The sequence below is a fragment of the Embiotoca jacksoni genome, unplaced genomic scaffold (genome assembly GCF_022577435.1).
Source record: "Embiotoca jacksoni isolate LCO1_2020_lvr unplaced genomic scaffold, fEmbJac1.0.p SCAF_12, whole genome shotgun sequence".
Taxonomy (NCBI): domain Eukaryota; kingdom Metazoa; phylum Chordata; class Actinopteri; family Embiotocidae; genus Embiotoca; species Embiotoca jacksoni.
Window position 1 is genome coordinate 710987 of NW_027185252.1, and position 24284 is coordinate 735270.

At 43.3% G+C, this 24284-nt stretch overlaps 1 protein-coding gene across 1 annotated transcript in view; it reads left to right on the forward strand.

The window, feature by feature from the left end:
* Nucleotides 1-2219: 2219 nt before the first annotated feature.
* LOC138195083 (pro-neuregulin-3, membrane-bound isoform) overlaps nt 2220-24284 on the forward strand; it is a 311951-nt gene continuing 289886 nt past the window's right edge. Inside the window, 1 exon segment of the mRNA XM_069144146.1 lies at nt 2220-3139. Coding sequence (XP_069000247.1) covers nt 2410-3139 — 730 coding nt within the window. The 5' untranslated portion in view covers nt 2220-2409.

Consider the following 24284-nt stretch of genomic DNA (forward strand, 5'->3'; position numbering starts at 1 on the left):
ACTTGAAGTCCTATAAGATCCAGATTATAAAGATACATAATAAACATTCAATCCATTTAAAGTTTGTGTTTTGGTTTGAAACTCCTTCTCTCCTTAGTTGTTGTTTGTTATTCTTCCCTCCTCCGGTGCCGTGTGGTGGGAGGGGCTCGAACAAAATGAGTGACGGCTCCTGCATTGTGCCTCTGCTTTGATCCGTCTGGGACTCTGGGCTTCTCGCCGGTAACTAGTCTGTAGAGCCGCCACCCTCCCCGCCCCCCCCCCCCTCCCCCCACTCTCATTATCTTTATCTGTACCCCCCCCCCCCTCCACCCCCCTTTAGTTTTCAGTATGCATTCTGCATCTTCACTCGCTCCCCCTCCCTGCTAACGGAGGTGGGCAAGCTTCCCAGAGCTGGTGCATCTAGCAGGTGCAGCCTTTCTCTCCTCCTTCCCTCCTCCCAGCCTGCCTCTCTCTCTCTCTCTCTCTTACCTCGCTCGACCAGTGTGCACTCCTCTCTGACTGCCCCCCCCCCCCCTCCCTCCCCAAACCCACCCCTCTTCTCATTCCTTCTCTGTCTCTCAGCGGCGGCAGCTCAGGAGGCAGCTGTATACGCGTCTGCATCACAATTGCCACAGGTAACGACAGCTGCATCGTCGGATGCTGCTAACCCGGAGGGTGGGGGGTGGTTCGGGGAGGCTCTGCTGCTGATGCGGTCGCGAGTTCTCATCCCAGCGCGGGGCGCACATTTTTAATCATCTCCAAGAAAGCATCCTGGAAGGGGAAAAAAGGGACGAGCAGAGGATCCCGGCAACCAGACCAACAAATCACAGGCTGGACTGGAGAGCGCACACGGAGCTTTCAGGGACTGAGGAAAGAACAGCACTCAGAAAGAAACAACACAATCAGTGGGATATTTTTATTATTTTTTTTGTAAGATTGTGGTCTCCTGTTTATGCTTTTTTGTTGTTTTTTCCTCTCTTATCTCTCACTCTCTGTTCTTTTTCCTCTTTCAATTATTCCAATCCACTCCCTGCTTTTCATCCTCTTTTCCTTCCACATTTGATCCCCTCTGTGGCGGAATGTTTCCTGCAAACAGATGAGAAGAGGCTTTTTCTCTCTCTCTCTCTCTCTCTCCGAGCGCCTGCTGCAGTATTAACGAACAGCACGCTGAGACGGTGGAGAGCTGAGCGGACAGCTTGGGGGAAATCTGATCCACAGCCGGCTGGAGAAGGAGCAGGATCACGCGTCGCCGTTGCAGATTTATCCGCCCTGTGATACAGCGCGACAACACCCCTCGTTGTTTTTTTTGTTTCCCCCCCCCCCTCAACCCTTTTTCTCTCCTCATCTCAAGTGTTTCTTTTCTTTTCTTTTTTTTTTTTTTTTTCCTTGACTGGATCTGGAACAGTAATTGGATTGTACCGCTTTTAGACCTCCTTGGAATTTAGAGCACACAGAAAAAGGAAGCAAAGTGGATCCAAAGAGTGGAGAAAATATTTCCCCTGTTGAAAAGCATCGGGCGACAAAAGAAAGCAGTTAATCGCGTGAGAGTGCCGAAGAGACGCATACGCGACAGATCTCTGCGCTTGGACTCTTTCACTTACGAAAGAGACGGATTTTGGGGATCTGAGGAACGCTGACTCGGCTGAAGCGGTTGGAACAGACTGCATCGGGGAACATTTCTTCTCTTTCTTTTTTTTTTTTTTTTTTTTTTTTTTCTTTTTTTTTTTTTTGGTCCTGCACAGGGTGGGGAAGCGACTGGACCCACCCTGCAAGTTTTAACTCTGATCAGATATCGCCGTCCCACTGTGGATCGTACATGGAGGGGACCTACGTGCATGTGAAGTAAAACAAAATAATAAAAAAAACTCGATTTTTGCTGCAATGGCATCCAAACACTGATGCCATGGATGTCTCGCATGCACAGATGTAAAGCCGTTCCTTCCCACCCATCTCTCCCTCCCATCTCTCTCTTTGTCCCTTTTTTTTTTTCTTCCCGTCGGAGGCATCACTTCTTCTTCTGCTTCTCCTCTCGCTTCTCCCCCCTCCCCACCCCCTGCTGTGAACCTTCTTGGTAGTTCGCTGTTGCTCCGGTTGGACATCGAGAGTTAGGCAGGACTAAACGCGGACTAATCGGGCGATTATCCGTCTACGCCAGCTCTCCCGTTTCCCACTGGGTGTCTCTCGAGTGTGTGAGTGTGTTTTTGCTTGTGTTTTGTGGTTGTGTGTCTGCATGTATCTCCTATCTCCTGAAACCCTCCCTTCCTCTCTATCCTTGGAATACATATCTGTGTACGTGTCGCTGAGAGTCCGATTCCGTGGGGGTGCTTCTTTTATCCATTTCTTCACCTTTGTCTTTTTCTCTCAATGTCCGGCGTTGTCGGGAACCTTTCTGCCATGCACTACCGATGCCTATCGCAGGGTTAACCCTCAATGAGCCATAAAGGACGGCAGGGAAGGATGAGTGAGTGTTCTGGGGCAGCGGTGGCCGGGGCGGTGATCCTGGAGGAACCCGAGGCTCCGGGGGCTTCCGGGGGCCGCGGAGAGGACCAGGCCCAGGGTCAGGGTCCCCTTCGCTGTGCGGTTTGGCCTCGCCAGCAGACATGGCTGTGCGTGGTGCCCTTACTTATCGGTTTCATTGGCCTCGGATTGAGCCTGATGCTGCTGAAATGGATTGTTGTCGGTACCGTGCGGGATTACGTGCCAACAGACCTGGTGGATGCTAATCGAATAGGCCAAGATCCCATCTTTCTCTCCAAGCCAAGCGGGATTCCCAAAAGTCCCGACACTACCACGACTACTACGACGCCTACGGTCGACGGCGGGAACCCCACACCTAGAACTGTAACCGTGGCGAAAGGTAGAACTCGCACTGCTACCGCTACGACCACCGCTGCTCCGAACCCCAGAGGAGGCGGGGCTTCGGGTAGCCAAGTCACTCCTCGGAATCCTGGAAATCGAAACGGACGTGGACCTTCAGGTTTTCTTACGACCACCGCGGCACCTCGGACGACCTTCGTAATCGGAGCCGCGACGTCGAGCTCCTCTCCGTCCAACCCGACGGTTCTCCACGACTCGACGCAGATGTGGACGGCGGAACATACTACGACCGAGACGGCGTCCACCACGCTCACCACGCGTACGCACGGCCACCGCAAAACACGTGAGTCCTTCTTTCAGTCGCTAGCTGTTCTCGGACTTCAAGCTTTGAAGTGTTTGTCGCGAGTTGGCTTTCGCTGAACGGTGTACTTGACAAATTCGCTATGTGTCAAAGTTTTCGTTTGTCGGTTGCTTCTGTACCATCAAGCGTGATGTTTGCACTTTGGGTTTCAAGGTTTCTCCCAGATCACTCGCTGACTGATCGGCGTGTGAGGGTGTGTTTGACCCTCCTGTTGGCTGAATATTGCAGATCAATCTGCTGGGGACGGTTCAATTCTGTTTCCTTGCTGGATGAACAGTGAGCAGCGTTGTGACGTCTCTTTCAGCAACACTGGGCTGAGAAGGATTTTATCTTTGATGTACTGAAAGGGGAATTTGCATCATTGTTATTTGTGATTTCTGGAAAAGAGAAAGAGACAGTTTAAGCCACAATTTAGACATAATGGAAGAGTTGGTAACAGACTTACTTCAAGGTTTCTCATGCGTCTGTTTATAAAATGCTTTGAGTGCACATTCAGTAGTTTGCAGGGATATAACATTGCAAACTAATGCTGCTTTTTGACTCAGTATAGTTAAGGTTAGCTGGGGAGGGGGGCGGGGGGGTGTTACTTGACATACTCCTGCATAATCTGAGGACCATTTTAAGGCTGATCTGATGATTTATGTTCATGTTGATCTCTTGTATAATCTATAAAGCAGCATTGATACTTTTTTTTTTTAAATTGCGTTCCTCTAATCTGCAGATAAACTGATGATTTGTTGCATCTGGAGTTGTTTGAAGAACCGTTGGAGAACGGATGCTGATGATCCTTCTTCCGTTTCCACCATCTCTGTCCTTGACTCAAGACACGCTCGTGCTCATGCTATTGATTGATGCTACGGGGGATTTTCTTGCAGCAGTTAATGACTGACACACACACACACACACACACACATACACACACACACACACACACACACACACACACACACACACACACACACATACACACACACACACACACACACACACACACACACACACACACACATACACACACACACACACACACACACACACACACACACACACACACATATGTATATATACACACAGCCTCCTCCATGATAAATCTCTGCTCTCAAAATGGTGTCACATTATGTGCCGGACCTCCCTCTGCTTGTGATACTGGTGTCTCTGATCCTGGCTCGGGCCTCCGCAGACAGTTTTGGAGTCACAGGAGTGGTTTTATATTTTTAACGGTGTGACCTCATGCAGCTGCATGTATCGGGTACCTCGCACGGCTGCGGTGGTGGAAAAAAAAAAAAAAAAAAAAAGCTGACGAATCAGCATTTTATGAAATTCACTTGATACAGATTCATACATTTCACGTACTTCTAGTTTCCTCCTGCTGTTCATCAAATTATCCAAGTTAACGTCGTGATCAGGACCAATTAGCTGCGAGTGTTGCTGCTATTGTCGCATCATACAGTCTGTCGGATTGTTTTTTTCACCTGATGGCCACAATTTACCAAATGATTTAAAATAACATGATGGCAGTCTTATATTTAATAATGGTCAAACAGCATCCCTCCGTTCCACCTGCCTCGGCTCGTGTCTGCTCCGCTGCTTAAGGTGCAGCTGCTCCTTTTGTGTCCACCATAATGGAAACGTTCCCCAGATTACACCAGAGACCGGGGACTGTTCCCTCTTATAATTAGAAAACATAGGGGAGAAATTGTGTATCATTTCATTACCAGGAAGAAAAATGGGGGCCATTCATCATCATCCATTCATTTATTAATTAACCATTAAAAAAAAAAAAAGAGAATGCCATTTCTCCAGCAAGTGCTTGTGAAAAACCATTAAGCCTTGTTTGATAGATATCCTTGGGAAAATGTCACTCCTTATCCTGCTCGCCTGAGAAAGTTCTGCCGCCAACAGAATAGCCGACTCATTCGATAATCCCAAACACCCTTCACCCTCCCACCCCACTTCTCCTCCGCCACACACATGCTGCTTTGATTTCGAAAGGCCATCATTTTCACATTAACTATCCATTATGTGTAAATGTGTTATGTGGTATTACTGAATTGCCTGTGTTTGGCTTGTGCTCAGAAACGGGGGAGATTTGAAGTATGGCGGGCCATCTGTGTGCTCTTATCCACGCTGTCCCTGTCTTTGTAGGTCACAAAATTAAGACTGACATAGATTTTTATCCGGCACCGGGCCGCGGTGTCGTCACTGGTTCGCTAACTGAGCAAAACAAATATGTTGTCGGTTTATGCTCCACCTAGAAATCCCCAAAGTAAATCCGTGTAAACTGATGCATTTGCGTATTACCTGGTTTCTACAAAGCATCTTTTCAAGATTTTCCACATTTTGCTTGTAGCACATAACCCTGCACCTTCGACTTTTGTATCAGAGGGACATATTGCTAAACTCAGTTCATAATCTTTTGACCTGATGACTCAAACTTTTTTATGGTCATCCAAGTCTTGCGGTTGTTTTAAGTGAAAAAAACTGAATGTCACCTGAAGCCCAAACTTCTGCTGGTATTCGGTGACATTTCAGACGGTCAAGAAGTCAACATTTGACATCTGCAGGAAGATATGACAGTTCAGTTGTCTTTTTTTTTCTAGCATATATCTCTTCGCAAGAGTGACTTGCACTTCTTAAATCTGTCGGACCTTAAAAAAAAAAAAAAAAATCTTAAACCATCCCTGTGCTGTGAGCTGCAGAATGATGCGGAGACCTGGGAGTACAGATCAACAAGGTCAGGTGATGGCGTGAGCGATGATGTCGTCGGGATTAAGCAAACTCATCTGACCCCTTTTAAGATTACAAGTTACGATCTGCAATGCGTTAATGGCAACAAAAAAAACAAAAAATATATCGATGAAAAAAAAATTGTGAATTGAGGAAGAGGATTGGAAATATTCTCGTCCCCGTGTTTATTGGTGGTTATATAATTTATCACTTGAATTTATCGTCTGTAATGGTCCCATATGTTTATCTGTGAGATACTGCATGGGATTTGTTGATGATGATGACGCCACTTTCAGCAGCTGATTATTCATTGTTCGCCGGCCCGTGATTGTCAGGTCCGTGCTTCCAAAGATGTTTTGGAGCAGTCTGAGTTCTCCTCGCTGAGCCACTCAGCAGGATTAGGTTTCAGTCAGACAGTGGCCCTGAAACCTAAATCCAGATTAACAGCCCATCACCATGACAGTGGAAGCAACAGAATTACATCAGCCCACCTATCAATCTCACACACACTCCACATGGCTCTACAAGCGGCGGCCCCGGCCACTGAAGGATTGTTTTGATATATGGTGGTGCGGCGGGAGGTTTTTCATTAGATGATGCCGAGGTGACATGTTTAAGGCAAGCGTTTTCTCTTAGCTTTGTTTCAGGTTCCCTCAAGGGTACTTAGAGGAGGCCCGGGGATGTAGTTTATGCTCACATTAACAACACAGACATATCAACCACACACAGTAAACCGCCGTTTATTGCTGCTTTCTGTGGCGGCCGCGCGCCGAAGTTGTCTGTTTTCATGGTATTTTATATCATGTCAGCTCCGAAGCGAACTAACACACGATCACCGCTGTAATGACCCGCGATCATTTGTATTCATGCACATGGGTTGGGGTCAGGAAAATATGGTATATTTTGCGGAGTTGGTTATTTTGTGTGGAGCATTTATAGACTTGTGAAAACAAATCTCCCTCTGGGACAATAAAGACCATCTATCGGTCTGTCTGTCTATCTGTCTATCTATATCACGCTCAGCCATGACTCATAACTTGAATTTGTTTATATATAAAAAATAATATATATATACTGTATTGTATATACTGTATATACTGTGCATTTTATATTTAATAATTTGTTTACTGTTATTTTATAGCTTTTTATTATTTTATGATTATTTTATTGCTTTCCTGTATGCTGCTGTCGCAAAAAAAATTTCCCCTTGGGGATTAATAAAGTAACTACCTAACCTAACCTAACCTAACAAAAAAACTAAAACAAAAAAGAACAAAAAGTCCACAAAACCAGGAGAAACCGCACTGGACCTAAAATGCTACGCACCTCTGCTGAACCTGGGCTGTTATGTCAATTTGCAGATCTATTTTGCGACCTTCCACACAGGAACACGTTGGGCTGACAGGCAGGTCGGAAGTGGAAAGACGAGAGTCTGCAGGAACTAGTGAAAGCCGAGTCGTTAACCTGCGAGCTGGGCGGCTGAAACCGAGCAGATTCCTGCAAAACATGAACAAAGACACGTTCGATCAAACCATCACACACGAGCAGCAGCAGCAGAAGGAGGGAGAGACTCATCTGAGCACATACTGTACACAACTGGACCCGGCAAAGCGTGAAATAGACACGCACGTCCACTACAGGGCAACGTGAGATAGCCGCGCTTTGGGCTGCCGAGGCGTCAACGTTACACGTTTTGTAAGCGTGAAACTTACACGCATGTAAATTCCATGTGATGCAGGATCATGTGACTAAGGTGCCCAAGATCACAGGGCTCAAAGCACACAATAGGATTCATGTTTGTCCTTCACAGGAAAACGTGTAACTTTCACGCCTCGACAGAGCGTGGCCATGTCACGTTTTGCTTTAGTGGACGGGCGTGTCTATTTCACGCTTTGGGTTGTCACAAATATAGAATGTTAAAACGACCTCGGGGTCGCAGCACTTCCATCACACAGAGAAGAGATGTACAAAAACAATTATACCACTCTTCTGAATATTAAGTATGTTGTTTTAAACAAAACAAAAAAACCAACGATCAAAAAACCAGATTTGCAAATTTTACAGTTTAAACATAATCTCAACTCGTTGGACAAAAATGGGTTCTTACCTTTGGCCAGAATCTGTTAAGAGGGCATTATTATTTATGGTCAGCATATAGCTTGAAAGCAGGCAGAGATTTAGTATCATTTCTGGGCTGATATTCAAAAACAGCCTAATCCAATAGACATGGGGCATTTGGAACGAAAAGCACTATGACAGGATTGTTTTTTTTTTTTTTTTTTCCTCCTGTGTTGTGTGGCACAGTGGAAGACCATCATTATCAAACTAGACTTTGTCTCACCTGCTGTAGTTTGATCGTTTCTATCCAATCATCACAGACATAGAAGATGTGAGACAAAGCGCTGTGATTTCTTGGTGTTCAACATGCAGTCTTGCATGTATCTGATATATATAGTTCGCTAGAAAATATATGCTGTGTATTCTGAGCGAGGCATAGGCTAAATTTGGTCATGATTTCTAAGAATATATTCTGCCTACGGCAGACTTATATTTCAGAAGAAGAAGAATATTATCTATATTTGTTGATGAAATTCCCTTAAAGTGTTCCCAACATGTGCTTTACTCTAAATTAATCTTATAGTTACGTTTCTGTATTTCTTCTAGACGACCAAAAAAATAACTTTTGGCTTTGGTCACATCTGGCCAGCGTCGACGGCATCAGTGTACATGTTTGTGTTGCACTGATCATCTCATAATGAGAGATTTGGGGTTTTAAACCAGATTTGAGGTTTTAAACCAGATTGTAGAGTTCACAGTCTTTACTCTTGGATTAGTTCTCTGGAAGCTGCTTAGTAACAAGTTCCACCCCCCCCCTCCACCCCCTGTGTTTTTTTTTTCATATATTTGTACTGTGCCCATGCGCATGCATATACCGCACTCATACCCACTTATTTCCACGGTGCTCGATGATTAAACGTGTCTATATGTATTCCGCGCATGTGAATCAGCTGTGACCTCTTGTATAAACGAGGACTGAAATCAACGCCGCTCTTGAAGTCTGATTGCTCCTTCGCAATTGGAGGGACTTTTAGGGTCAAAATTGCAGCTTTTTATGGGAAGCAATATGAAGAAAAAAATTATAAATATGGCATTTCTAAATTGTCGCACCGTATGTTTAATGTTAAAAAAGAAAAGAAAAAAAAAAGATGGCATTCTCCTCAAATTATATCTGGGATTGTAAAGTGGTTCCTCAAGAGGGATCAATGAGCCTGGCTCTTTGTGATTTCATGATTATGTAACTCAAATGAAGGCAGAACAGTTAAGGACAGCGGGACATGTCGATCACAGTGCCATAAAATGTCCAACTTAAAAGTAATTTTACTTTAAATGTAGCTTTTAAAAAAAATGCTGCCAGTGGGATGAGATCACTCAGGTTGTTGGTGTACTGGGGGGTCAGGGGTCGAAGAAAGCGAGAGAAAACTCGATTTGTAATCAAAGCATAGGAAATTGCAGCGAGCGGTGGATCTGGCCGATCTGATTGGAGACCTGACGATACTACGTCCCGCCCATCGATAGTCATAACCTGACTGCCCCACAGGCCTGTCAATCAAACAGACACGCCCCCAAAAACAGGTCTTTTTGAATCTTCTTTTCTAATGAATGAGGGATTATTTTCAGATGGACCTCCAGAAAACTAATAAGAAGGAGTGACTTTAGCTAACAACACCGAGATAACTGATGGACACATTTTATTCACTTTGGATTTGATGAGAGAAGTTGAATGGGAGTCTATGGAGCCGGAGGCTTTTTGGAGCCGACCTCTAGTGGCACTCGGTGGTATTGCATCTTAAGACACTTCTGGATCGGCCTCATTTTTCAGAGCCGGAAGCTACGAACACTTTTATATCCAGTCTGTGGATAAACTGCAGATTATTCATCAAATTATTTAATTAGTTAATAATTCAAAATTTCTAAGCTCCATAACTTGTGGCACCAAACCTTTTTTTTTTTTTTACAGTGTATTCTTTATACGTTGAACGAATAAAGTCCAACCCCAACTCGGCCTGTAACGCTCACATCCCTGAGGGCCTTGTATTTAAAAAAAACGAGAGCCCAGCATTTGTATCCCGATCCATCTAAAAGATGAACGTTAATGCTCGCCTCATCATCCACTTTATTTCATTGCCAAGATAGCATACAACCAACTGCACGAGCTGCTACTGAAAGATCAAAGCTTCTTCTTTTTATTTCTTTTTTTTATCCACAACACACTTCTGTCAGTTTATCGCTGATGCCGACTGCCGCGCCTGACCAATGATTGAACTCAACAAAAAAACCTATCATCTCACGCCGGTTCGAGTATTAATTTGGCGGAGATACCGTGCAAATAAAGCCGAACGTCACTTTGATGCATTCTGATGAAACGTCTTGCAGAGAAGAAGTGATGCAATTTTAATGACGCAAAAGGGAAACATGTTCAATATGTGGTGGAAAGTGTAAATAATTGAGGACGGCCCCTTTCCCGAATTAGTTCTCCATACTTGCGTACTTCTTCGGTCCTGGTGAGATCGTTTCTGGCGGGGGGGGGATTCTGAGATTTCTTTCACAAAATCTCATGACTGCACATTTTCAAAAAATCTTCTCACTTCCTCTCTCCTGTTCCCGAGCACACGCCTATCAGCCAGATGATGATGAAGTACAAAGTGGTTAAATGCCGCCGCTGACTTCAGAGGAGCTGGATTTTAGTGGAGCCGGTGACGGTGGAAGGTAACGACTGATGAGATGTAAAGAGATTCCCTTTTTTTTTTCCGGGGGATTCACCTTACCGGCGCCGGCACCTGCTACTCTAAACTGCTCCGATGTCCCCCATTCTGTGAGGTGAAGCTGGGGGAGGTTCGGTTGTGACTGCTGATGGGAAACAAAGGCGCTTACATCACAAGGTCAGGTTTAGTTTGGTATTCCTCAGTGGAATTGGGCCGTCCTCGTCCTGGCGTTATCTGTCTTAAACTTTTTTCGAGATTAATCTCTTTACTTTTTCTTGGCATTTAACGGGCCACGGAAGTCCAGAATAAATTAATCTGCATGGGTGGGGGGAGGAGGGTGCTGCTGCAGCGTAATATGTTACGAAATGTTGCATTGCAGTCGTTGTCGGAGCTGCGACTAATCGATATAAGATTTGATGAAAGTTTATTAAAAAAAACTCACATTTTGTTTCAAAATAGTACATAACACATCAGTGAGGATTTTAGAAACAACCTATTGATTTTTGAGGGGCTGTTAAATAAGAGAGGCAAACACCCCCCCTAACCCCTCCAACCACAGCCCACCTTTGCCTCTCCCTCTCTTATTAAATCTGTCAACTGGCCTACAGCAGCAAACCATTTAGCACAAGTAAACAAATAAATATTGGATTGTTACGAGTTCAACTATAGCCGACAGCGCATGTTGCAGCATGTTTTCTCTGTAGTGTGTAGACTGTGATAAATGGGTGTGGGGGGTAAAGGGGGGGGAGAAGGAGGGGTGTTGTTTGACGGCTTCCAGGCTGACCTGCAGATGCACCAGAAAAAAAAAAATTGCATCATTGTTGGTGATATGTGAAATGATCTGTGATCGCATCTTCCCGCCAAGTGACTTGTGCATGTCGTGTCAACAATGACCGAGCTTGCTGCTCATGTTCAGTCGTGTTCGAGACAGATCAGGAAACAGTCTTATTTATTTTATACGTTTTGCATTTAATTCTGTACCCCAAATGTATGATCCTATAAATAAAGTGAATATTACTTGAGAGCTCCTCTTGCTGCTCAGAAATCAAAGCAATACTAAGTTTGGTGCCTTAAATTCACTCAATCTCCGTTATTTTCTTTATTTCTCTTTGGCGGCACCTTTGGCGATGAGCTGCAATTGCAGCTGTGTGTTTTTTTGGACTCCACTTCCCAGGTATCCAAAACACCGTGTGATACCATCAGTCAGTTGGCAGAAGGAGAGCACCCCTTGTTCGTGGTTAGCTCCGCCCACACCGCTGTGGCAGCACCACCACTGCTGGGTGATGGAAAACGTGTCACTAAAATGTGCACCGCTTGTGATTTTCTTTTTTTTTTTATTTCCCCGGGAATGTCGCCACCAACACCCAGATCTTCAGTTCGAGCTGCCGTGAATGCGAGGGCTCTGATTGGTGCTCGTTCACCTGAGCGATACCTCACTGAGACAGTGACTTTGTGATTCATTTGGATGCAACATAAGGTCAGGCAGTGATTGGTTAAATGTTAATAGAAGAGATGTTGAATGAAACCCGAGGAAGCAGATATAGCATAAAAAATGTATCACCTGCCGTGGTAGACATTAACGTCAGGTCCTATAAGTCAAGCGACATAGTTTGACTTGTAGTTTTTTTTTATGTTTCAAGCATAAAATATTCACCACGGAGTGATTTATTAGTGTGAAGGGAAGTCTGTCGTCTCATTACGCTGCTGACACCTGGCAGTAAACAATGCCATTAGCGAAGATAAAATGCTTGGATAGTGATTATTTAACTTCACCGTACACAGAACCAGCGGGGGGGGGGGGGGGGGGGGGGGGGACAACGGCTCGGGCCAGAACCACTCCAAAAATGAATTCTTCCATTGGCTGAGCTGTGTGATAGCTTTTTTTTTTTCTTCTTCTCCCTCCTCATCACTGCTATCTCTCTCCTCTCATGTCTCTCAAGGTCAGCTTGTCTGATTCATATTACCGGTGGTGCTGCTGCTGATATTCACTGTGGAGTGTCATTAAGAATGGTTATATATGAGGGAGCGCCCAAAAGGTAGTCATCCAACAAAAAAGAGACATTTGTGCTTTTTTATCAATTCCAAAATTAATGCAAGTTAAATTGGCAGTGGTTCCCTTTAAATCGATTATATCAGGATATAAATATATAATCCTTACAGTGCATTAGCATAAAGCTGTTTAATTATGTTTACTCAAGTGCTGTACAGTTTATTCATATATGACGGTACCTTTTTACTCCACTATATTATTTACACTTAACCATCCAATATATAGGCCAATATAAAATAGTTTAAATTGTATAACCTATTTTCTTGTTATTCTTGTATTGAAATGACATGTTTTGACCACTGGGGGCAGCAAAGAACAAACCGATTTTGTAAAAAACAATGCAAGATAAACTTTAAAAGACTAAAGACCATCATTAAATTAAGTTGTTTTTTTACCAAAACATTTGATTTTAAAATGTTTATAATGTATGTCTGTTGTGACTGTAACATTATTAAACCTTTTTACGGTTATGTTTACTTACTGGCAGCCCTTGTTTGAAAAAGATTGTGCTCTCGTTTAATACAGAAAATATTCACTATGATTTAAGACGAAGAGAAAAAAAACAAATATAGATATTACAAAATATGGTTTGATGTATTGAAGGAATAAATGATCTGAATATGTCTTCTGCTCATCCAGTAGGAGTTTTAACTGCTGTTTGTGTGAATAATCTTCTAAAAAATGGGGGCCTGACTAAAGAGCACCTCGGGCTAATCTAATAAATCCCTTTTTCCCGCCCATTAATTTTTACATCAGCAGCGAGTGATCCTCCCTCTCAGTTAGTTACAGAAAGAGATCTTTTCTTTTTTATTTTGTCAGCAGCTGGTGGCACTTTTTAAAAAAAAAAATTTACGTGCATTACGTGAGCCGCCCTCCCCCTCCCTCCCCCTCCGTCCCCCTCCCTCCCTGCCCCGTGCGGGGATATTGATCTCATGGTGATTGTATCCCCACTCTTTTGCCACTCAGCAGTTTAGCAGCGAACGGGGCCCGCATATGGGCGTGGGTTCTGATTATCCCGAGCTTGCTGCATTTTCCCGGTGGTTATTTTTAGCTTCAAAGATCGTTGCCAGCTTCTCTCTGGGAGGCTGCGTTGGAGCCGGCTTTTTTTTCTGGTGGAGGCCTCGGCGCTGACAGCACTGGAGGAAATAGAACAAAGAGGCGCAGAGGAGACAGTCGAGACGGCGACTTTTGTCAGTGGAAGATGTTTTTTTTATAAAAATATATATATATATATATATATATATGTTTTGGAAACACAACAGTTAGGGAGGGTTTAAGGATGTTAAGCTCAGTTTGTTTATTTTGGGGGAAGGCTGCTATTGTGCTGTATCTCATTATGCTAAGCAACCGCAATTGGAGACCTCGGTGATGGGAGTCTAAAAATGGAGGAGCCTATTTTTTTTCTAGGAAATCAGAGCCGTTCGCACACGCGTTGGTTATTGTGTTACCGCGCGGGAGGTTTCCCGAGGTAACAGGAAGCTTCGCGGAAGGTCACTTTCACCTTGATGGAAAACGCACCTCAATATCACACACACACACACACACACACACACACACACACACACACACACACACACACACACACACGCGCGTACGTGCACACGTTAGCCGAGCCGTTAGTCCTCTCGGCTCTGTCCTTGGAGCAGATGGTTGCATCTTTGGAGCCTGACACGAAGCCTGTGTTTGTGCGTCGGGTCTAGACAGGATCAGCACATTCACTAAGAGCTTCATAATCACTATTCTATCAACACTATTGTTCATTTCTCTCTTTTCTTGCTCTGTTATTTTTTCCCCCTTTGCTCTCCTTTCCTGTTTTATTTTATTTTATTTTTTTTTGGTGGATGCGAGGAGTGTCATCGCATGATCCGCGGGCCCGTTAACGCACCTTTACATTGTTTGTTTTGTCCAACAAACAGCTCACAATTCAATGACATTTAATTTAGCAACATTTTTTTTTTTAAAAACATAAATTGAGGAAATCTGCAAATTTCCAGAATCCTCGTCCCGAAACTGAAAACGATTTAAATTGTCGATTAGTTTTTTCCGTCTCACTCAGCAGCGGTATTCTTGATTTCTCCGTCCCCGTTGTCTCCTGCTCTCTCGTCTCGTTTCCTCTCCGACCTCGGGACTCCTCCTGACAGCCGTCTCAGACAGACTCTCCGTGACAAGCCTGGTGAACTGCTGGCTTGTCTTGTAGACATAGGCGTTTGTTTTTTTTAAAGACCAGACCTTCTCGTGACTGGTGGCCTTCCTTACCTTCGTCTCTCTCTCTCTCTCTTGAGGCTGTGGGAGTCAAGATGTAGGGCACAAAGAAAAAATAAGAAAAGAAATCACACAACAGTGCTATAAAGCAAAGAAAGGAGAACAAGAAGCAAGGGAATAGAAGGGCGATTGGGATTGTGAGGTTTTGAGTAAAGAGCAAAGCAGCGAGGGAGTCAAGAAAAGATGAAGCCAGGAAGCAAAGAAAAACAAATAATCGAAAGGAGGAAATGCAGGAAGTGAATTGGATGGAGGAAACCTTCCCACAAGGCAGGATGAAGGCCTCTCATCTGTCTAGCAACAGCGAGCTCTCCCTTCATTCTGCCTCTATCTTCCCCTCTCTGCCCACTCACTTCATTTACATTTACATTACACCCAGCTGGAGTTGATTTGGTGGCGAGTGATAGATGGCGCCGTTCTGATGCTGTTTATAGAGAAAGGGCTGAGGGGCCGAGCAGTGTCAGCTGTTTGCACGAGTTCACTCCGATACGATAACGCTTTCCTTATTAGAAAATAACTAAAATAAATGCATCACATGCCGAGTTATCATGTTCCAGCAAAGGATCTGCAAACTGGCCTAAAGCTGTTTACTTCTTCAGTTTTTGGACCTCATTCATGACTTTTATTCGTGATATACACATTCTTATAACTTGCCATATGATGTATTGATTGTGGGGATTTAGAAATAGGTTCTATATAACTCAATACCAGCCATTAATGTTGTCAAAAACATAATGAAGGATATTCATTTGCACTGAGTTTGTGTGTGAAGGCCAGACGTGGCTCATGCAGACAGGATTAGTATCACTGACACACAAATGACCCTAACCTCGCCTGTAGAAACCAACGCTGTCAACACAGGGCTTTTTTTTTGTGCTGTAATACCAGATGGTCATTTATATTGAGGGGGAAATTTTTTTTTTTTAAATCTGATCTCCCTCGAATCACTGCTCAGTGGACATTTAATCCCCCAGCGGCCAAAATGTGCAGGGTTTACTTTCTACCACCAAAAAATAGTTTATTTCTTATATTTTATTTATGTGGATTCACATTCAGTAGTCATTTGTGTGATTTTTTTTTTTTTTCCCTTTTCTTTTATTATTGGGAGGATCCAATAAGCCAGTTTTTTTGTTTGCACACCAACAGACCTGCAGCCAACACAAACACAAACACAAACACAAGGCTGCTGGTGAACACATTTCTGTGCTCAGGTTTTCCTCCCAAGATTCAGCCATTATTGAGCAGTCAGCTTGTAAAGTGGTTAAATATCGCCACCCAGGTAAAACAAGCAAAGTCCTCAAAGCCTATATCACACTCTCTGTGTGTGTGTGTGTTGTGTGTGTGTGTGTGTGTGTGTGTGTGTGTGTGTGTGTGTGTGTGTGTGTGTGCACAGGCATTAAACACACACCCTCCACACACACATCCGTGCACAGAGGTGCAGCTTAAGCAGGTTTGCATTTCTTTATGTGTGGAGCAAATGAAGATGAAGGAGTGAGGGAGATGCAGCCCGACAGAGTGCGAGGATGTCTTAATAAAAGGAAACAGTAGGAACAGAGAGGGAAGTCGACCAAAACACTCCATCAATCAATACATTTTCTGGATCCACTTTTTTTTTTTGAGTCCAGGGTTGCAGGGAGGCTGTTGCATTTCCCAGCATGCCCTCTGTGGGAGACAGAAGCCACCCTCCAGGCTACAAAACTCTTTCACAATTAGATTGAAACCTGCAGGGAATTGTGAACTTGAATATTCCGAATATCTGGACTGTGGGAGAAAATTGAAGAACTTGCTGAATGCACTCAACCTAAACTGGTTGTACTGATTCAAACCCAAGAGCTTCTTGTGTTGATGAAGGAACCGAGCGTTTGCGATACAACCAGACAGAACCGACAGTTTTTACAAACTCATGGTTTACATCCGGTGACTTTTTAAACAACATTTTTTTTTGAAGCCCAAAAAGCAGAATGACTCGAGCGGAGTCCAGATTTCAATAAACTAAATGTGGGTAAAAGAGTTACCAGCTGAGTGGGTTGAAAACGCTCATGTCTGTCCAACTTAGAAGATAAAAACAGACGGTAGGTTAAAGGTTGAGCCTTTAACATGTGATGGACTACAGATCATATTCTTTTTGGGGTTTTTTGGCCTGATGTGGTGCCGGCAAGTCATTCCAACTGCTGCTTCCTGATCTGTTTGTCAATCGTCTTTTGGGTTTCGGTGGTTAACGTCTTTGTTGTAGCTGCGTCTCCAGATCCATGATGACCTGTGAGTCGCTCCACCGCTTTAATCCAGACTAAAACGTAGCCACAACCGCCGGATGGACGGCCGCGACGACTTCTAAATTCCCGTTCATGAAAGTTTCCACAAAGGCAGCGAATCCCGTCGCGTGTTTTCCTGCAGTTTCACCGAGGAGTCGACCTTTGTGGTTTTGAGTAAGACACAACTATTCAACGGCTAATTGTAAAACGTAGTTTTGACATTCACGTTCCCCTCAGGATGGGCTGTAATCATTTTAATGATCCATGAACGTTTTACCCTGCACCATCATCACATTATTACTAAATACCTGGAAAAACCGCTGACATTCCCAGAAGCGTCAGCAAAAAAAAAAAAAAAAAAAAAAAAAATCGGTGTTTCATGCTCATTAGCACTTGCTAACAAAGCACGTCTGTAGACTTTAAGCCATTTTGACAGCTTGTGTGCATGGCTTTGACAGAACGGGTTCAGAAAACACTGTAGTTAATGGTTGTATGAAAAAAACAAAACAAAAACAACAAACATTATCTGTGATGGTGAAAGGAAGTCCAGTCAGTCGGGTGTGATAATGTTCATCCAGCGTCGTGACCCCTCGCAGCCTTTTCGTTCTGCCTCAAAGTAAACCGTGGCGCCGAATAATCCTCCAACCTGAAGTTTAATTACCTCACCGGAGGATCTCAGAGCGACGTTACGCGATGTAGTAAACTCACCCGGGGAGAAGTAGCAATTACTAAACGACACAACGCCGACGTTTAACTCGTCAGATCTCTCCGTACGACTGCATGACTGGAAATAGCGTCGGGTGAAGAAGCCAATGACAGCGAGGCGCGAATAAAACAACTCCCGCTTGCACTTCCAGAAGTGATGAAATAGTGAGCAGCATAATTGCGTAACTTAACTTATTTATGTTTTGAGGTTGTTGTTGTTTTTTGTTTTTTTGCTGTGTAAGGATTATTTAAACTGTCAGCGTCCGCCGGTCCCGACGTGCTTCGTTCCTACGGTGATGAACCCATCAGAGTCACGAGCTGTCAACACCCCCATCCGCCACTTGTCAGCGGTGACTGATGTCCAACGCCGGCGCCACCTCTCTCTCTCTCTCTCTCTCTTTGTTCACTCTGTTTCACAAACACACACACACACACACACACACACACACACACACACACACACACACACACACACACACACACACACACACACACACACAGACAGCTGGGCCGTCACACTGGCTCGGTGCCCCCCGGGGAGAGACGAGCGCGGAGGAAGACGGACGGGCAGGAGCTGTCAGGGAGGACGCCGGGACAACGAAGTCGGCTTCTCACTTCCGATAATGAACCACGTGTGACGCGTCAGCTCGGCTCCGATTAGACGGGACGATAATTATCTCAGCGCGAGTCGGTCGTCCTCATCGGGCTGTGAACTGATGGTTCGTCCGGAGACGATGTCGAGTCGATAAAAACAACAAGCTTCTCGTTTGGAGTTTATTCAACCGTTATTTTCTTTATAAAGAAATCTTTCACTGTCCACGACCGGACACAAATAGTTGATCTTTTTCTTGGGTTACCATGGAGATCCATACCGGCCCTTTAATAGAATATCCAGTCAATAATTTCCTTTGTTTTGTTATCGTATTGACTTTTTTTTGTTTTGTTTTTGTAGAAAACATCCAACACATGAAAAGTTTCTTTAAATTTATGGCCACAAAAACATCTGCAGCACACTCTTTAGATTTCAGGACACCGACCGTGAGGACGTCCGGACTGCGGTGACACTGAATCCTACTCGGGTTTGTATTTTTTTGTTTTTTTTTCCACTCACGCTCTGTCCTACTTTGTGAAAGTGCGACTGTCACTTTTTATCATGAATTATTGATTTGCCTTTGGCATGGAGGCAGAAAACAATTTTGTTTTATGCCACGTTAGAGAAAAACACATTTTGCGAGCAGAAGGGGGATTTTAGAACGGCTGCAAACGCGACGGGAGAACTTCAGTGAAACAACCTTTATTACATATGAACACTTCTTTTTTAATGCAAAGCCCAGATACCTCGTAGCGGACCGGTGTTGGATGGACTTACTGTGACTGTAAGTAAAAAAGAAGCAAACAGAAATGTATTAATTGATCTTTTTTTTTCTGAAACTACTCGTTTCGTATCCATGATACCGTGATCCTGACAACCGAAACAAAGAAAATACTTCCTGGAAACAGAAAGTAAGGACATTTTCTTCTCGGTAAAAGTCAATAAAATACAAAAAAAACAAATTGCAAAACCCTCCAAAACACATGTAAGGCTTAAAACAAATAAATCTGAAATGTAGTATTCGCTGATTGGACCTTATTTAAATAAAGCAATTACCCACATTAGAATCTGCATTATTCACGTCTGCACTATTGATTGCATCCATCACACACTTTATTTTATTTTTTTATCAAAGTCTTTTCTCAATTAGCCTCCTCTGTCAGCCTCCGTCTCTCTCAGCCTCTGAAACGTGTCAGAGAATCAGCTTCCACTGAACCGTGAATGACCTACATGAGCGACAGCTCTGTCTCGTGTCCGTCTCGTTCCCATTAAGCGCTTCCCTTTGACATTTGGCAACTCGCCTCAATGAAGTGTTCCACCGCCTCGCGCGCTCTCCTATATAATATGTGTTGTGTGTGTTTGAAGGTACGCCGAGTAAACCTGCTCGTAGGCCCTTTTAAATTCCACACTGACACCGCGAGCATTAACAATGGATGTCTTCGCTTCTCAGCGTTGTCACAGAGTAGATTTGTAAGTCCGCAGTATGTGTTAACGCACTTTTTTGGAGCCGCTACACACTGGGAACGTTTTGTGTGGTCACGCTTGAGTAGAGAACACATGTCATAACGTTCCCAGACATTTGTAAAAAAACAACAACAACAACAAAAAAACAACAACAATGTGCACGCTGACATTTTGCACCATTAAGGAGATTGTACTATCTCCATTAGGGAATAGAGATCAGGGCTTTAACCAGGGGCTTTCATGGCTGTTATTATCTCCTTTCTGGTAGAGAATATACCCACATTTTTTGCTTCATATGTGTGGATGGGGTTTTAGTGCTCCCTAATTAAACACTTATTTGACTTCAAAAGGGCCAACTTATAAAGAACAAAAGCACATGTTCACATATATAATGCATGCGGGCCATTCGTGTGACTGCAGTGTGTGTAAAAGAAACACAAACCACACGTGTATATTTGAAGAGCGCATGATGTAAGACATGGTATTTGATTTAAGGTCACATTTTTAAAGTCACATCCCCTGCCAAGTGAATCCACTTATGAAAAATATCTTTATTTTTTACAGTTGACACACACAAAAAAATTAAAAAAAGAGGAGGATAAAAATGCGAAACACTAATGCAAGTTGATGAGAGCAAATGGGAGCTTTACATGCAAAAAAAAAAAAAAAAAGCCTGGTTAACAAGAAATAAGGCGGGCCGATGAAAACACGAGACGCAGACTGGAGCAGAATCAAAGAATGAGCAACGTCCAAAAAAACAACAACCACAAGCAGAAATAAACACAAGCGAGCTCAGGTAACTGGCAGACGCTTTCCAACAGAACAATCTGGCAGCTGGAAGGTGAACAAGCTGGGCTATATATATACACACAAATACCTGGTGGGATAACAAGACGCAGGTGGGAACAACAGAAACCAAACAATGGAAATAAAACCGACTTGGACGCTAAAAGTGGATGATTTTGAAATAAAACAGGAAGTGATGACATCGAGTCCAAATGGGGTGGGACACCTGTGCTTTTCTGACGAGGTTAGGTGTTCCTCTCTGTCCTTCTGCGTCTCTCTGGGAAAACTGATTACAAATACTGCAGCGGCAATATGGATGTTTCTGATAACCTGTTGTTACATTTTAAATTGTTTTAATTTTATTTCCCGGTTGCACACGCAAACCCCCGTTTTCCTGAAGAAAAAAAAAGTCGGGACGGTGTGTAAAATGTAAATAAACACAGAAAGAGCAAATCACGTAAATCCATATTTAATCGCAAATAGACCAAAGACAACGTCTCAAATGTTGAAGCTGGGAAATGTTATTGTTTTATGAAAAAATACATTGAATATTTTACGCATCGTTTTTCTTACTGCAGCGTCCCAACTTTTTGGTAGAAAAAAAACAAAAAAAACTGCGTAAATGTTTATGACCCTCAAAAAGAGTGAACGTTTTTTTTTGTTGCTTGTAATACAAGTTGGTATCGAAGTTTAGAGGATTCAACAAATGATGATATAAATTTGTTTCTCAAATCTCCTCGATATTGTGGGACACGTATTCTGCCATTAGAGAGAAATGTTTCAAATCCCACCTCAGGTGAGCGGCATCGCTGACGCGCCGTGACCTTTCGGGGTTAGTGGGGCTTACCCGATGATGTAACCTCATCACATCACCTCGAATATATGTCATGAGCTTTTAAATCGTGCATGTTTGTACGTGAGCCAGCTCTTATCCCAAATAAGCCGTATGTAGAGCGATTGAAAGAACCAGTAGGACAATATAAAATTTAAAAAAAAACGGCTCACCGGCACAGACGGAGACCATTAACCTCCTGAACGGGGCTTCAATGGGATTAATGGGACTTCAGCGCTGACCCTGTTCTCCCTGTTCTCCCTGTTCTCCCTCCCGCCTCCGTCTTCCTCTCGGTAGTCGGTTGTTTAATCAGGAGTTTCAGCGTTGCTACAGATGTCACGAAAGGTTCTCCGTTGGCCCGTCGGTGACACTTAATCCGCCTCGCCTCCATCGTACATCCCGAATAGCGCTTTGCACATTTCACATTTTTTTTCTTCTTCTTTTTTTGTTTTTTTCCACTGCTCACTTCCTCCATCTTTTCTCCATTACACACCTGCGACAGCCGTGTCTTTCTCACTATAACTAAAAAGGTTCTCATTTACAACTTATAATTCACGTGTGTAATCGCTCCTCTTCATACAAAATGCTCACATCCATCTGATTCGTTTAAAAATAATTGCTGTCAATTCCACAAATTTTATTAAAATGTCAGACATACGGTGTAATTTCTGTCCTCGGATGGCTTGTTGTCATTTCATCACAGCTATGCGGGCAATTTGAAACGGCGGTCTTATCGGCATTAATGTGGGACTCACATAAACCTGGTTGTTACTGTTCGGGGCTCTAATGGCTCTAATTGCCTTCCATCCTGACGCAAACAGGCAAATTGAATGCAGCAGCGCTGCTGTTATAATAAAATGGAGGAAATGTTCACATGTAATTATGTGATGTCTTGTCAATTTACACAACCACTTATGATGAAATATGTAACTAAATTTGCAATATTCAGAACAATTAACCGTAAAAGTGCTTCACAACTGCCAGCATGCGAAACAAATGTTAATTTAGCCTGCAACAAACATGTAGACGATGTGTGAAGGCGACAACATGATGAAGGGACATTTTCCGAACAATATTATATGCGTGGGTGCGTAAATGTTGACGTGTGCATGTTTATATATGAAGTTGTGTGTGGTTCTACGAGAGAAAGCACAAACAAAAAGCAAACATCAGCACAGCGGTGGTGCTGGACAGCAATAGGGGGCGGGGCTAATGGCTGGCAAAGATAGCATGCTTCACAACTCTGTATATTTGAACTGCTCACCATCCGCTCAGACTCAGTACCAAGGCGACATAATCATTGGTTAAATGTTTTCAGAAATAACCGTGGCAGAAAAATGAGCGTGTCACCTTTAATTTTAGACTGTGGCGTCGTTTTGCACGTTCAATACCGAGTCGAGACACGTTAGCATTGTCAAACAACAAAGTGAAGGAGGTCCAACTTCACATTTAATTACCGTATGAGAATTTCATTAAAAAAAAAAAAGATCAGTTCAATTTTCAGGGAAATCTTCCGTCAACGGTTTGAAAATCGAAGCTGCTGTTTACCTTCTGTCTGTCTTTTCCTTTCCTTCTGTCCATCCAGCCGTCAGTCCTTCCTTTTCCTTACGAGGTGCCCCTTTCCCCCCCGCTGCCATTAGAAATAAGGCCAAATGCCATCCTGCCGGTTGGAACTTACTCTCACTCTCATTAGAGTAGCAGATACCCTCCGGCAACCAACATCCAAACACACATTAACCTTTAGAGAAATGCAGATAGAGTCATGCAGAGTATATTTTGGGGGGGTAGAAGCTGTGTTTAATGTAACGCCCGCTATAGGCGGTTATCGCTTCCTTTTTTTTGACAAAGCAGGAAAGAGAATATGTCAGAGTTAAACCGTTTAAACCAGATGTGTCCAAAGTATAAAATTTAAAAAAAAAAAAAAAAAAAAAAAAAAAAAAAAACCCTGCAAAAACAGGGATTATTGTAAAAAAAAAAAAAAAAAAAAAAAAAAAAAAAAGGGGTCGAAACCGTTTTTGTTAAGAGCCAGGCGGATTACTACAATGAGTCCTGGTGAAGTCATGATCCTGTGACAGCCAGGAAGAGAGCCTCATTGAAGTGGAGTCTCAGAAATGTTTATAAGGGTTACAAGATGAATTTAATATGTATTAAACTGCCTGCCTGTGTTGCAGCAAAAATTAAAAAAAAAAAAAGTCTCAGTGAGGTGTCGTACCTGCAGGCTGTACAAGTACGTTAAACCTTCGTGGAAGAATTCAGTCTCACCTACAAGTTTCCTAAAAAAAAAAAATGCCTCGTAAAGGAACATCCGACTCAGTTATTTTGCGATTGGGTTGTTATTAGTGATGCATAGATTAATAGGACGCAGTTATGAAGATGGTTTCTGTCCCTCCGCTGTAACAGTAGGTTGAAATTGAGAGAAAAAACATCTGAAGTTTGAAACTAAAATCAAACTTTTATTTTTTGTCTGGTTGGATTATCATTTGAAGTCTATTTCTGTAACGAAAAGCGATAAGCTCCACACCGGGAAAGATGCTCTTCATTCCCAAAGTCATTGTTTATCCCGCTCGTGTTTCATCGAGGCTGTGATTGAACGGGACCAATTAACAACCTGTCTTGACAAATCCCTTCAAGTTATGTCGGAAAGCAATTTAGCAACGGACTCGCACTGTCTCGAATACTACAGTACGTACAACCTAT